General features: G+C 39.8%; 2 protein-coding genes and 1 pseudogene across 2 annotated transcripts in view; 1 reads left to right on the forward strand and 2 right to left on the reverse strand.

Annotated features, from left to right (window-relative positions):
* Nucleotides 1–3,352, forward strand: part of LOC127641012 (T-lymphocyte surface antigen Ly-9-like) — a 122,446-nt gene extending 119,094 nt beyond the window's left edge. The window contains exons 3-5 of the mRNA XM_052123744.1: nt 2,625–2,720; nt 3,000–3,103; nt 3,293–3,352. Coding sequence (XP_051979704.1) covers nt 2,625–2,720; nt 3,000–3,103; nt 3,293–3,352 — 260 coding nt within the window. The remainder of the gene's footprint in view (nt 1–2,624; nt 2,721–2,999; nt 3,104–3,292) is intronic.
* A 3,785-nt stretch (nt 3,353–7,137) lies between these two features.
* LOC127640881 (natural killer cell receptor 2B4-like) lies at nt 7,138–8,540 on the reverse strand. The gene is made up of 3 exons (XM_052123573.1): nt 8,214–8,540; nt 7,646–7,927; nt 7,138–7,310 (listed from the first exon to the last, which is right to left on the reverse strand). The coding sequence occupies exons 1-3, from the start codon at nt 8,494–8,496 to the stop codon at nt 7,201–7,203; spliced, it is 675 nt and encodes a 224-aa protein (XP_051979533.1). The 5' UTR covers nt 8,497–8,540; the 3' UTR covers nt 7,138–7,200.
* A 4,640-nt stretch (nt 8,541–13,180) lies between these two features.
* On the reverse strand, nt 13,181–15,865 carry LOC127641013 (uncharacterized; annotated as a pseudogene).
* Between the last annotated feature and the right edge of the window lie 148 nt (nt 15,866–16,013).

Consider the following 16,013-nt stretch of genomic DNA (forward strand, 5'->3'; position numbering starts at 1 on the left):
TCACCTATGGTCATGAAGGCTGGGTCATGACCAAAAGAACTAGGTCGCGAGTACAAGCGGCCGAAATGGGCTTCCTCAGAAGGGTGGCGGGCTTCTCCCTTAGAGATAGGGTGAGGAGCTCAGTCATCCGTGAGGAGCTCGGAGTAGAGCCGCTGCTCCTTTGCGTCGAAAGGAATCAGTTGAGGTGGTTTGGGCATCTGGTAAGGATGCCCCCTGGCCGCCTCCCTAGGGAGGTGTTTCAGGCACGTCCAGCTGGGAGGAGGCCTCGGGGAAGACCCAGGATTAGGTGGAGAGATTACATCTCCACACTGGCCTGGGAACGCCTCGGGGTCCCCCAGTCAGAGCTGGTTAATGTGGCTCGGGATAGGGAAGTTTGGGGCCCCCTGCTGGAGCTGCTGCCCCCACGACCCGACTTCGGATAAGCGGTTGAAGATGGATGGATGGATGGACTTATTTATTTATTATTATTTACTTATTTGTTTGTATCTTGTTATGCCTCACAATGTAATTTTGTTGGAAAGAAAACAAGAAGAACAAGCACTGATTTGCTGGAGGGACTCAGCAATGAAGACCATGATAAACACTTTCCTGCCACATTCAGCATTTCACGAAGACGCCTACACATCGGGACATTTGTTTCCATTTATACATTGCATTTTGTTAGAGAGAATGATCATTTGTGAGTATTATATACAGTATTTGCATATTAGAACAACTTCCAAAAACTGGGAAGATTCTAATCCAGTGTGAAATTCATTTAGATGTGAAACGTTATATCATACTGTATGTTATCCTGGCAATAAAAATGAAAGAAAAAGTGAACAATGGATAAAAAGCCAAATCGATGGCATCACTGCAACGTTTTAAAAAAATTTTATATGCTAAGTTTTGTACATTTTAAGAATCTGTCATATATAAAATTGATTTTTAAATGTGAGTTCGGCAGGTGGGAATTGTAGAATTAATTTTTGTAAGAATACACAAGGGCAAAGAGCCTTTTCTGTTGAGGGCTCCAAACTCTGGAACCTGCTGCCAAATGAGTATAAGGCAATACTTGAAATAAAGTCCTTTACATTGAAGGTAAATAAACCAGAACTGCACGCATATTTAAACGTAATAATTTTAGTATGTAAAATTGTAATATAATGTAAAAGTGTAATGTGATGTAAACGTTTTATGCTCGAGTTGAAAGCTCCATTCTAATATGTATAATTTAGGTAGGTGTATATAAGTCACATATTGTGGTAGTTTTATTCTATGAGTAGTAGTTTTATGTTTTGTTTTGGTTTTTTATTTTGTTTAGAAAAGCCTTTCTAGGGACCTGAGATGCAAATTAGCTTTGGCTATACTCTCTATGCAATACATATTTTCCAGTTTTGACTGGGATCATGTTTTTTTTTGTACTGTCCCTATACAAATAAACTTATAAATAAAATAAATAAAAAACAGAATCATTCTTCATGGAAGCATAAAGTGAAATATTGTCAAATATTTTAATAAGATTCGCAATTTTCCATTTCACGTATTAGGCTGGAATTGTTGTGATTACATTATTTGTATAATATTTGTCTCAATACTTGTGTTTGAGTTTTACGCTCCATGTAAATACCAGAAACGCTATGCAGTTCTAAATCTGTCAACAACCGTGTCTCCAGCTGAAAGCACTTAAAAACGCTCCACCCGCTGGGCCACATATAAGCACGTGCGTTAACGCGTCCCTGACCGTGTCGACCCGAGTTTGGGTCCGCGAATGTCATTTAAATTTTCCCATTCTGTTTCCACACTTAATGTTTTCTTTAATAGTACTTAGAATAATAGATTCAATGAATATAAATGCATTTTTACTATAGTAATATTGTCGTAAACATGTTTTTGGGCGGAAAACAGATTTGATGCAACAAACAATGATGTTACTACAGTAATACAGTGTTAATATATTAATAATTAACCAAGTTTAATTTTGTGAATAAATGTGCATTTATGCAAAAAAAAAAGGCATCATATGTCAACTGGGTATATTTTACTTCAAGTAATGAGATAACGGAGGTCTCTGGTGACAACACTTGAGGTGGCCATTAAATGTGGGCTATTATGTACCCCACCCCCATGTGAACACAAAGGTAATGTGGCGGGGTTGTGACACTCCAAAAAAATGAAAGAGATTTGGACATTTAGATTGCTCATCCAGATCTTTGTAAAAATAAAAGTGAACTACCAAAAGTTATATTGACAGGACACAATACAGACCCATTGAAGCACTTACAACATTTTGTTTTTGAATGTAAGAGTTAACATGTGCCTTATGCGCTCATCTTCAGCATTTACTTATTTTCCTGTTTTTCAATATTTCGTTCCCGTCCTTGTAATATACTAATATTATAATATTGTACCAATGTCTGTTTACCTGATGTCACCTGACAACATGTTAACCCTCTGATGCATGAATTATTATATCCCAAATCCATGTTTACTTTTACTACAAAACAAGAATATATAATCCCAACCTTAATGTTTACAAAAGTATTTTGAGTGTTGTTGTTCACTGTAGTAGACACTATGCATTTACATTTATGCATTTGGCAGATGCTTTTATCCAAAGTGACTTACAGAAAACCTTATTACAGGGAAAATACCTCCGGAGAAACCTGGAGAGAAGTGCGTTGCTCAAGGACACAATGATGGTGACTGTGGGGATCGAACCAGTGACCTTCTGATTAACAGTTATGTGCTTTAGCCCACTACACCACCACCACTCCTATGCATTTAGAGAGTAGTGTACACCCTACAGTAAATCAACAGTTATTTAAGAGACACGTTTGACATTTTTAGATTTACTGATCATGATAAATAAGGATTTCCCTCATTCTGGTTCTTTATATGGATAAATGTTCAGTTTCAATCAGATCCTTTATTACTCTCTCAGATATCTGAGTGTCTTGGTTTAAGTAAGACTGACAGTTCTCCATTCTGAATGATGATTTTCTCTTTGTCCTTTATAGAATCAGGAAGATCACATTATATAGTGCTGATATCTGTTGGTCTATTCATGATTGCAGTTTTAAGATTGTGCTGTTACCAGAACTTCAGACAACTTTTACAGAAGGCAAGTTATCTCCAGTAAGAATAGTAAAAGATCAAAAGTCTTTTTATGTGAAAATTGTGTCTAATAGTTTCCTCAATTTCGAATCGACAAGTATTTCATTGACTTGTGTTTTGCAAAACAAAAGACAAAGATAAATATAATATATTTTTATATTTATTGCCTTTTTTCTCTTTTTCTCTCTCTGTTCAGGAATCAGACAATAAGAAGCTTGACACCATCATCTGCTGCACTGATTACTCTTCTGTATAGATTTTATTTATTAAATATTTATTAAAAAGTTTGGCCTCATTCTTGATTTACGAAATAATAAAAATAACCTTATAGGATTGCAAGCACTATGCATAATAATAAAAATAAATAATTACAAATAGTTTGATCCTTCCAACAGCTGCACGTTGAACCAGGGGCGAGCATGACCACCCCACTCACAATAGCCATTTTTTTGGTCATTTTTTGTCTTGGGCACAATTTAGTTTTTTAGAGGTGGAACCGTAAACAGGAGAGAGACTTAACATGTGCCTCTCCTTTCCTTCCTGGGTGTCACTGTATCCACTCCCCGCCATGTTCTCAGTTCTTGATTAACATCTCAAACTTGAGACTTTAACACCCCAGAGTGGATTGCGACCTACATATTTAGACACAAAATCCTAAAGGATCAAATAATTAACTCATATTACTCAGTGTTTTCCACTTTAATTTTGCTTTCTCACAAATATAAATTAAAGCTTGTGGAGTTTGTTAAAGGTGTTTGGCAGATGCTGTTTGCCCCCCTGGGGATGCCTCTGTGCCAGACATGGGGACTTGTGACTTGGACTCGAGTCGACTCGAGTCGCTATTTTTATGACTTGTGACTTGACTTGACAAAAAATAAAATACTTGAGACTTGACTCGGACTTGGAAGTTAAAGACTCGGGACTTGACTTGACTTGAGACACGAAGACTTGAATGACTTGAGTGTTAATGACATAATGTTTTCAATTTGAATATAAAATATGTAAATTATTTTAAAAAATAAAGTTGATCCAGCTGGAGCGCAGGCTGAGAATACTCACGACACTATAGGCTATCATCAGCCATGCCCTCTCGTACCTTACGCACACCACGCCCATTTAGATCAGATAACCCATCAACATGTCAGCTGAGGGGTAAGGTTACCGAGGATCATCGCTTTCGGCTTCAAAAATGATTATCAAGATGGCAAAAGACGAACAGCGCTTTGCAAGACATGCAACGTTAAGATCGCGGACAGCCAGACGACAACCTCCAATTTCGTCCGCCATTTGAAGAGCCATTCTGCCCAGTAAGTGTTTGTTAATTTTAACTGGTTAGTTGGTAGTTAGCTAATGTAATAATAGCAGGGTTCCCACGGGTCCTTGAAATCCTTGAAAGTTTGTGAATCTGAAAAATAAAATTCAAGGCCCTGGAAAGTTCTTGAAAATAAACATACATAGATACAGGTCCTTGAAAGTGCTTGAATTTATTTTGTGCAAGAAGTTTTCTGGAAAAAAAAAAATCTGTCCATTAATTTTTTATTTCGCCAACACTTCGTGGCTTATGCTGCATACTAGCCTGCTTGATTTACCTTAGTTACGCGCATTTACGTTAAGTGTTTCCCGCGCAAGGTACTTTGTTTTGTACGTTGCCATGACGTTCACGCGCGCTGGTACCTCAAGGTGGAATACCTTTTAAAAGAGGTAATGACTAATGGATATACTCTGAGTGTGTGTGTGTGTGTGTGTGTGTGTGTGTGAGTGAGTGAGTGTGGGTGTGGGAGTGTGAGAGCGCGAGAGACGAGAGTGAGTGTGTGTGTGTGAGCGCGAGAGTGAGTGAGTGTGGGAGTGAGTGTGTGTGAGAGAGAGAGAGAGTGTGTGTGTGAGAGAAAGAGGAGAAATGTAACAAAGTTTAATGTAGGTAACTGTGTTTGAGAGAGAGAGAGAGAGAGAGAGAGAGAGAGAGGGAGGTGTTCTGAGAGGAGTCTGTTGGATGTTAAGCTGTTATTTGTTTTATGGACTCAATGTTGAAAATTTAAAACATTTCAAACACTGTTGGCAGAAGTGAAAAATAAATAATTTTATGAAGTTACAATTTTGTTTGATTCCATGATGTATTTTACTGAACATGAGTATTGTAATTTACTGACAGTTACTTATATCTTGTCTTTTCACTTTATTATGATCAGATTCTGCAGGTAAAATTACAATAATAAGGTGACTTGACTTGGACTTGACATAGCCTGTGACTTGACTTGGACTTGACTTGACATAGCCTGTGACTTGACTTGGACTTGACTTGACATAGCCTGTGACTTGACTTGACTTGCCCAAGAAAAAAATACTTGGGACTTACTTGAGACTTGAAGGTTAAGACTTTAGACTTACTTGAGACTTGCACATGTGTGACTTGGTCCCATCTCTGCTCTGTGCTATATGTTAGTATTTATATTGGGATGCAATAATATAAGAGATGATAACTATGATGAATATTGATAAATAATAAATATTAATAAATCATATATGGGATTCAAATACAAATAAATGGCACTATTTGCAAAGGGTGTGAAAAGCATCTGTCTTGAACCAGAACATCCATCCGATTGCACAAAAATAAAAATAGTAATAAAATAAAAAATAAAATGTTCATTCATGTAGAGTTGAAGTCAGAAATTTATTAAAACAAATTTTTTTAACCACTCCACAGATTTCATATTAGCAAACTATAGTTTTGGCAGGTCATTTAGGACATCTACTTTGTGTATGACAGGAGTCATTTTTCAAACAGTTGTTTACAGACTGATCGTTTCACTTTTAATTGACTATAATCACAATTCCAGTGGGTCAGAATTTCACATACACTAAATGAACTGTGCCTTTAAGCAGCTTGGAAAATTCCAGAAAGTGATGTCAAGCCTTTATACAATTAGCCAATTAGTTCTACTTCTACTATGAGGTGTAATGAATTGGAGGTGTACATGTGGATGTGTTTTAAGGCCTACCTTCAAACTCAGTGCCTCTTTGCTTGACATCATGGGGAAATCAAAATCAGCCAAGACCTCAGAAAAATAATTGTGGACCTCCACAAGTCTGGTTCATCCTTGGGAACAATTTCCAAATACCTGAAGGTGCCACATTCATCTGTACAAACAATAGTATACAAGTATAAACACCATGTGACCACGCAGACATCATACCGCAAAGGACCTTGTGAAGATGCTGGAGGAAACAGGTAGACAAGTATCTATATCCACAGTAAAACGAGTCCTATATCGACATAACCTGAAAGGCTGCTCAGCAAGGAAGAAGCCGCTGCTCCAAAACCACCATAAAAAACCCAGACTACAGTTTGCAAGTGCACATGGGGACAAAGATCTTAATTTTTAGGGAAATATCCTCTGGTCTGATGAAACAAAAATTGAACTGTTCGGCCATAATTACCATCGTTATGTTCGGAGGAAAAGGGTGAGGCTTGCAAGCCGAAAAACACCATCCCATCTGTGAATTGGGGGTGCAGCATCATGTTGTGGGGGTGCTTTGCTGCAGGAGGGACTGGTGCACTTCAAAAAATAGATACTATTATTCTGATATTTCAAATCCTTAAAATGAAAGAAATGTTAAAAAAGATTAACAAACTGCCTAAAATCTCCTTTTGTGTTACATGGAAGAAAAAAAAAACACCAGGTCTGGACCAACATAAAGGTGAGTTAATGATGACAGAATGGTCACTATTGGGTGAAATAAATCTAAAGTACAAGAATATACAAAACTGGAATTCAAAAGTAAAAGCAAAAATAATTTTTAAGTAATCTCAACATTAATCTCAGTGCACACACAGTCTTTGAGCCATGAGAATCAAATTTGAAACAAAATCGCCATCTAGTGTTCAATGGCCGGTTTCACAATTATATTATTTAAGTTCTAGGACAAACTAAGAGGTGTTTTTGTGAATACAAAATACTGAACTATTATTTTCTTATTTTATAACTCGAGGAAAAATTTCAGGAGGATTTTATTCTTCATGTTTCATGATTCTGGCCCCAGATTGAAGAACTGTTTGCTGCATCTGTGAGGAACTGATGATGTCTGTTCTCTCCACTGTTCAAATTATCTGGATCTCATGTCATAAAGTAGTACAATTACAGTAGCCACGCCCACCACAGCAGAGATGACCAATCGGATCACAGCTTCAGTCGAACCACAACACTGGACAGAATCTGATGGAAGAAAACAAAACTGAGAAACAGAATTGTGCATTTCAACTTTCAGTTTTTTGTCATTTGCACAGAGACACTAAACAAACAGATACAACTGGATCAGTATTATTGGTGTCTGAAGTGAATTAAATAAATCAGCTGAATTAGTTCAAGATTTAACCGCTGATAGAACAGATGAAAAGAGTGTAATTATTAAAAGTAAACACAGATTATTCAGCAAACACTCACCAAAAGGATATCAACTCACAAACAGATTTATATGTATGTGAACACACACACACACACACACACTCTCTCTTACACACACACACACGTATATATATCTGTGTTTTCACCTGGACACGTCTGACATGAATCAGTAATGTTGAGAGGTTTGGTCAGGTTGGTGAATGAATTGGACACTACACAACTGTAGATGTTGTTCTCCTGATATTCCACCTCCAGAGGTAGAGAGAGACTGCTGTTGAGATCAGACACACTGATGGAGGACAATAAACTGTTTCCTTTGTACCAGGAGAGAGTCACGTGTGTCACATTCACCACTGAACACACCAACACACATTTAGAGCTTGAAGAACATTGAGAAGAGTCTCTGATGATGGGAATTGGCAGACGAGCTGCAAAACATGAGAGGAAAAAAAAGTGTTTCTTAGATGTGCTGAAACTAAACAAAATTCTGAAAAGTCATCCCAGTTTTGTGTTCATTCCCAATCAATGAGGTAAAATAAGAAATCTGAAATCTAAATATGTACAACAGCAGTCGTTTTACCATTTAATTCAAGTTTATAATGTTCATAATCAGTCAATTATATTGAACACTGTTAGCCTAATCAACATTCCTCATAAACACCCTTAAAAACAGCTTACACCATTTATTTTTCACAAAAGTGATTTTAAACTCACCACAGACAGTAAGATTGAATCTCTTGTATGAAGTTTCTCCACTGATGATCAATAGTTTATAAAGTCCAGAGTTTGTGATTTGGATGTTTCTGATGGTGAGAGATCCAGTCTGTCTGTCCAGCTGCAGTCTGTCTCCAAATGTCTCATGACTATCAAACATATCAATGATCTGCTTATAGATGTGAGCTATAAGAGTCTCTTGAGGTCCAAACATCCACACTATCTGATCCTTTCTCTGTACTTCAGTAACATCAGTGTGTAGAGTGACAGAATCTCCCTCCATCACTGACACCGACTTCAATTCATCAACACCAAACACACCTGAAATCACCAGATGATTAACACCAGATTAACATTATTCATTTGTTCAGTGTGTCTCAACAAGGAAACAAAAGTGTCAAGCAAAGCAATCAGGAAGTGGATAGACCGTAGGGTGACCAAACGTCCTGTTTTACCAGGACATGTCCTGTTTTCACGTCCTGTCCTGGCCGTCTTTTTTGTGTCTTTGATAGATAGTATTTTGTAATAAAAAATTTCTATCCATACAGAGGCATAGCCTACTTTAAATGTATTGAAATTAACAAGGCATCTTTGAGTAAAATTCGAGTATCATTTGAGTATCTCATTGCTGGGCCGAGTGTCCTGGTTTTTGGTAATCAAAATATGGTCGCCCTAATAGACCGTGGCTTATTTTGTTAACCATTTGACAATGATCATAATTTTATTCACAAACAAATATAAGGAAACACCTAAAAAAAACAAATGAATTCAAATGATTAAACTGAAAGTAAAGACCAGCTCATTGAATGTCTCTGATGCTCTAAATACACAAAAAACTCCTTAAAACATTGAACAATTTTAAAGTGAATCTTCATCTTTCAAGATGTACATTGTTGAAACACTTCACTGACAAAAACATGCTGTACCTGGACAAAAGAATCACATAAATATGAATACAATAGTAATATAATAATATAACATTTACTGCAATGTCTATATGCATAATGAAAAATATGAACTATGTTTAAAGAACTAATTTCATATTAACCAACAACAATACTTTCTTAAATGTACTTACCATCCATGACAAACAGGAGCAAAGCACACAGATGAGAGGAAATCATTCTGGCAGACACGTCTTGATCTTGATCAGTAAACTCTTCTTTCATTCATTCAGTTATTCAACCAAATAATCTCAGCTTAATCTTTTCTCACAACATGAAACTATCTATACATGCTCAAACCAACTTCTACAAACTCTTGTGCTTTATCAGAACTTCCTTTATCTACCAATCAGAATAAACCACACGTCTTGAGCTCAGACCTTCAATTTACTGACCTCAATAACAGCACGCTCAAAAAACGCAAAGATCAGCAACACTTTTTCTGAACAGCGGTTTCTTACTTATTTGAAATGTTCAAGACTTTATTTGAAATACCGTAAAACAGAAGCTGAATTTCCCCATTTAGATGATCCTGTTTTGGATTGTTAATTCCATTCTAATTTAATATTTAAATAAACATGAAATTGCTTTAATTATTGCACAATAAACCTTGGCAGGGTGATCAGGATCATGTAGTGGAAAGGTCTTGCAACATTTAGAAGGGGTTAATTTCACAATAACGACCAGCTGACTGTTAATTACCAGCCTTAAATGGCTACTTACCAAAGAAAAATAAATGTATGTCCTCCGCTGACAGCTTCATTGAATTCTACCCCCTCAACACCAGTTTCATGTACAACAGTAAAGAGAAGACTCAGAAGGCCTTATGGGAAGAACAGCAAAGAAAAAGACACTTTTGAAACAGAAAAACAAAAAGAAAAGGTTCGAGTGGGCAAAGAAACACAGACATTGGACAACAGATAATTGGAAAAGAGTGTTACGGATCTTAACCCCATTGAGTTTTTGTGGGATCAGCTAGACTGTAAGGTGCGTGAGAAGTGCCCAACAAGACAGACACATCTATGGCACGTGCTACAGGAAGTGTGGGGTGAAAGGTCATGTGCTACAGGAAGTGTGGGGTGAAATGTCCCCCTCACTAGACCCACTGCAGTTTGTGTATCGTACCAACCGTTCAACAGACGATGCCATCACTACCGCCCTCACCCACCTAGATAAAATGACTCATTCGTTCGAATGCTGTTCATAGACTTCAGCTCAGCATTCAACACAATCATTCCTCAGCACCTGATTGGAAAGCTGAACCTAGGCCTGAACACCTCCCTCTGCAACTGGATCCTGGACTTCCTGACTGGGAGACCTCAGTCAGTCCAGATCGGGAACAGCATCTCCACCACCACCACACTGAGCACTGGGGCCCCCCAGGGCTGTGTGCTCAGTCCACTGCTGTTCACTCTGCTGACTCACGACTGTGCAGCAATGCACAGCTCGAATCACATCATCAAGTTTGCTGATGAAACGGCCGTGGTGAGTCTCATCAGCAAGAACGACGAGTCAGCATACAGAGAGGAGGTGCAGCGGCTAACGGACTGGTGTCGAGCCAACAACCTGTCTCTGAATGTCGACAAAACAAAAGAGATGGTTGTTGAATTTAGGAGAGCAAAGAGTGACCACTCTCCACTGAACATTGACGGCTCCTCTGTGGAGATCGTCAAGAGCACCAAATTCTTTGGTGTTCACCTGGTCCTTCAACACCAGTTCTATTACCAAGAAAGCCCAGCAGCGTCTCTACTTTCTTCGAAGGCTGAGAAAAGTACATGTTCCACCCCCAACCCTCACTACATTCTATAGAGGGACTATTGAGAGCATCCTGAGCAGCTGCATCACTGCCTGGTTTGGGACTTGCACTGTTTCGGACCGCAAAGCCCTGCAGAGGATAGTGAGGACAGCTGAGAAGATCATCGTGGTCTCTCTTCCCTCCATCAAAGACATTTACACAAAACGCTACATCCGCAAAGCAACCAGCATTGTGGATGACCCCACACACCTCTCACACAAACTCTTCACCCTCCTGCCATCTGGCAAGAGGTACTGAAGCATTTGGGCCCTCATGGCCAGACTGTGTAACAGCTTCTTCCCCCAAGCCATCAGACTCCTCAATGCTCAGAGACTGGACTGACACACACACCTGTACACCATCCAACTTTTGCACATGTCCAGAGTTGCACTTTAATTCATTGTGACTTATACCTGGCTGCTACATCAATAACTGCTATGTCCATAGAACACTATTTCATAGTATGTTATGTTTACATTTGGCATTTTTAGAAAGTGTCATCAAATATCATGTGATCCATCAGTGCCAGTTTCTGCCAGCCAGCGAGAGATCAAACCTCTATCAACCACTGCATGGAGCGAACAACATAAAGCCGAACCCTTAATGCTTGCGCGACCCACTTAAAGTGTAGACATAGCTTGACACCAAATTTGTTGTGCAAATGGTTTGTCCACTCTCTTGCTATTGCCCATTGCCAACCCCTCTGCTTGTGCCTTCAGATGTCGATCTCTGGGCAAGTTGGTGTTGCAGGGAGCTGTGTATCTTCTTCCAGGTGCTCTGTGGTCTGATGGAGGGGGTCGTCTGTCATCTCACTAGGAGCAAACAGGCTCGCCTTGATCTGCGCTGGATTGAATGGAAAGATGACAGAGCCTCGAAAGCCAGCTTGGGCATTTGATGGTGTCACTGATTTTGCCCAGGCCTTGGAGAACAGTGGCATAAACAATGCCCTGTACAGTCTTCTGCCTCCACTCTCCCTGGTGATGTTCATCCCCTCTTGCCTCCAGTGATGTTTAAGGCTCTAAAACAGAGCTGTCTGCAGATAATGAGTGGTGTGGGATTGTAGGCTAAAAACAAAGACATTGTTGTCCTTCATCTACTTAAGAAAGTCCAAGTTGTATACATGTGAGCTGTGCCCATCCACTAGCAGCAAATTGGTCGTGGGATTTCTCCAAAAAGTAAGATCTTTGTCCCCATGTGTAATTGCAAACTGTAGTCTGGCTTTTTTATGGCAGCTTTGGAGCAGTGGCTTCTTCCTTGTGGAGCAGCCTTTCGGGTTATGTCCATATAGGACTAGTTTTGCTGTAGATATAGATACTCGTCTACCTGTTTCCTCCAGCATCTTCCCAAGGTCCTTTGCTGTTGTTCTGGAATTGATTTGCTCTTTTCACACCAAACTACGTTTATTTCTAGGAGACAGAATGCGTCTACTTCCTGAGCGGTATGATGGCTGTGTGGTCCCATGGTGTTTATATTTGCATACTATTGTTTGTACAGATGAATGTGGTACCTTCAGATGTTTGGGAATTGCTCCCAAGGATGAACCAGACTTGTGGAGGTCCACAATTTTTTTCTGAGGTCTTGTCTGATTTATTTTGATTTCCCTATGATGTCAAGCAAAGAAGCACTGAGTTTGAAGGTAGGCCTTAAAATACATCCACAGTTACACCTCCAATCAGAAGCTAACTGGCTAATTGTCATTTTCTGGAATTTTTCAAGCTGCTTAAAGGCACAGTTCATTTAGTGTATGTGAACTTCTGAGCCACTGGAATTGTGGTATAGTCAATAAAAAGTGAAACAATCGGTCTGTAAACAATTATTGGAATGACTCATGTCACGCACAAAGTAGATGTCCTAAACGACTTGCCAAAACTATAGTTTGCTAATATGAAATGGTAAAACAGCCGGGATTCAAACCACCAATCCTGTGATTAGTAGCCAACACGATCTACCAACTGAGCCACAGCCACCCACAATCTGCGGAGTGATTAAAAAAAATATTTTAATGCAAACTTCAGACTTCAACTGTAAGTTGGTAAAAATAATTAAACATTCGTAAGAGGTCTTTTTGTGAATACAAAATACTGAACTATTATTTTCTTATTTTATAACTCGAGGAAAAAGTTCAGGAGGATTTTATTCTTCATGTTTCATGAATCTGGCCCCAGACTGGAGAATTGTTTGCTGCATCTGTGAGGAACTGATGATGTCTGTTCTCTACACTGTTCAAATTATCTGGATCTCATGTCATAAAGTAGTACAATTACAGTAGCCACGCCCACCACAGCAGAGATGACCAATCGGATCACAGCTTCAGTTGAACCACAACACTGGACAGAATCTGATGGAAGAAAACAAAACTGAGAAACAGAATTGTGCATTTCAACTTTCAGTTTTTTGTCATTTGCACAGAGACACTAAACAAACAGATACAACTGGATCAGCATTATTGGTGTCTGAAGTGAATCACCTGAATTAGTTAAAGATTTAACTGCTGACAGAACAGATAAAAAGAGTGTAATTCTTAAAAGTAAACACAGATTATTCTGCAAACACTCACCAAAAGCATATCAACTCACAAACAGATTTATATGTATGCATACACACACACACACACACACACACACTCTCACACACACACAACAACAACCGCCATTCACCACGGCTTCACCACACTTGTGCCAGGCTATGTGCACGTTTAGGCCACGTGAAGTGTCGAACGCCCACTGGCAGGAGGTCATGGGACAGATCCAACAGGTGACATGGGTCGACTGACTGATGCACCACCTGTGCCCCCTACTGTGCCAACTTGCTGTGCTGTAGCCACCCAGCGCTCTGCTCGTTGTTGTGAGTGTCGCTCCTCTGCCCTCCGTTGTTGTTGGAAGATGACTGCCTCCAACTGGCCAGTAGCGTCCTTCACAAGCCTCCTCCAAAGAGGCCGATCTTGACACCGCTGGTACCAGTCATCAGCAAGTCCACTCAGCTCCACATCCTCCTGAACCACATCACTCCATCTATTCTCCAGCCTGTGCCGCGCCCGCTTAGCCCCCTCTATCCGGCTGAACAAAAGCTGTTTAGGCATGTGGTGGCTGGGACTACATGGCCCAGCCAACGAAACCTTGCCTGCCAGAGGAGCTCATGTGGGACTTTGTCCACATCTTTCAAGGATATGTGAGCTCCTCACACAATACAGCCTTGTAAACCCAGGATGGATCTTAGGGTGGAGTGTCCAATGATACATAATACCCAGGCAGGAGCTTAGATTTGGTTGGGCTGATGGTAAGGCCCCATCTCTAAGTGGCAAGCTCCAGGTTCATCAGCAGCACCTTCAACTCCTCTGAGTGAACACCAGATCATCAGCATACATAATATGGTTGAGCAATAGGGAACCATCCCTTGACCGCACCCGGGCATCGATCAACCTCCCATTATATCTGTACCAGATGGAAAATCCTCCGGTACAGCCATCGAAGGCTTTACAAACCACGTGGTCAAAATAGATATTAAATAATGTGGGAGCCAGAGGACATCCCTACCGCACTCCAAGGTGAACACAATCCGTGCTGTCCCCCTTTCACACACATGGCTCCGACTCCCGGCCACGTAGTTTTATCCAGACCTGCTCGCCATCGTGAAGGTCCTTAATGATGCGAGCAGCGGGTCTGGGACTCCGACAGCACAAAGAACAACCCAGAGCCCAGGCCTACTGATGGTATCATAGGCCTTGACCAGGTCCTGAAACCACATTGGGGCTCCGCAAGCCTCTCCTCAGCGTGCCTGGCAAGGCGATGTTGAATAATCCTTGCCAGGACCTTTCCCGGCACACTGAGGCGCGAGATGCCCCTATAGTTGTAACAATCCGTGCGGTCCCCCTTTCACACACACACACACACATATCTGGGTGTTTTCACCTGGACACATCTGACAGACTTCAGTAATGTTGAGATGTTTGGTCAGGTTGGTGAATGAATTGGACACTACACAACTGTAGATGTTGTTCTCCTGATATTCCACCTCCAGAGGTAGAGACTGCTGTTGAGATCAGACATACTGTTGGAGGACAATAAACTGTTTCCTTTGTACCAGGAGAGAGTCACGTGTGTCACATTCACCACTGAACACACCAACACACATTTACAGCTTGAAGAACAATGAGAAGAGTCTCTGATGATGACGGGAATCGTCAGACGAGCTGGAAAACATGAGGAAAAAAAGTGTTTTCTTAGATGAGCTGAAACGACTTTAAGGGTTTTTATGTTTTTGCACAAATTTGAACACAATTATTCCAGATTTGAAATGATTTAAACTGATCAAATGATCAATAGATCCAGACATGAATAAATAATGCTGTTAAAATTGTCTGAAAAGCCATCCCTGGTTTGTGTTCATTCCCAATCAATGAGGTAAAATAAGAAATCTGAAATCTAAAGATGTACAACAGCAGTCGTTTTACCATTTAATTCAACTTTATAATGTTCATAATCAGTCAATTATATTGAACACTGTTAGCCTAATCAACATTCCTCATAAACACCTTTAAAAAAAGCTTACACCATTTATTTTTCACAAAAGTGATTTTAAACTCACCACAGACAGTAAGATTGAATCTCTTGTATGAAGTTTCTCCACTGATGATCATTAGTTTATAAAGTCCAGAGTTTGTGATTTGGATGTTTCTGATGGTGAGAGATCCAGTCTGTCTGTCCAGCTGCAGTCTGTCTCCAAATGTCTCATGACTATCAAACATATCAATGATCTGCTTATGGATTTCAGCTATACGAGTCTTGAGGTCCAAACATCCACAATATCTGATCCTTTATCTGTATTTCAGTAACATCAGTGTGTAGAGTGATAGAATCTCCCTCCATCACTAACACCGATTTCAAGTCATCAACACCAGATACAACTGAAATCATATTAAACAATCTCGGTCTCAGTAAATGACAATTTTTTTTAGTGACTCCTTTTACAATTAAAGAGGTGACAGTTAAAGATGAAAGTATGTTACAGATCACGAAGTATCAAACACACATTTAAAATGTATCTTCATAAATATTCTGCATT

The sequence above is a fragment of the Xyrauchen texanus genome, chromosome 50 (assembly GCF_025860055.1).
Source record: "Xyrauchen texanus isolate HMW12.3.18 chromosome 50, RBS_HiC_50CHRs, whole genome shotgun sequence".
NCBI lineage: Eukaryota > Metazoa > Chordata > Actinopteri > Cypriniformes > Catostomidae > Xyrauchen > Xyrauchen texanus.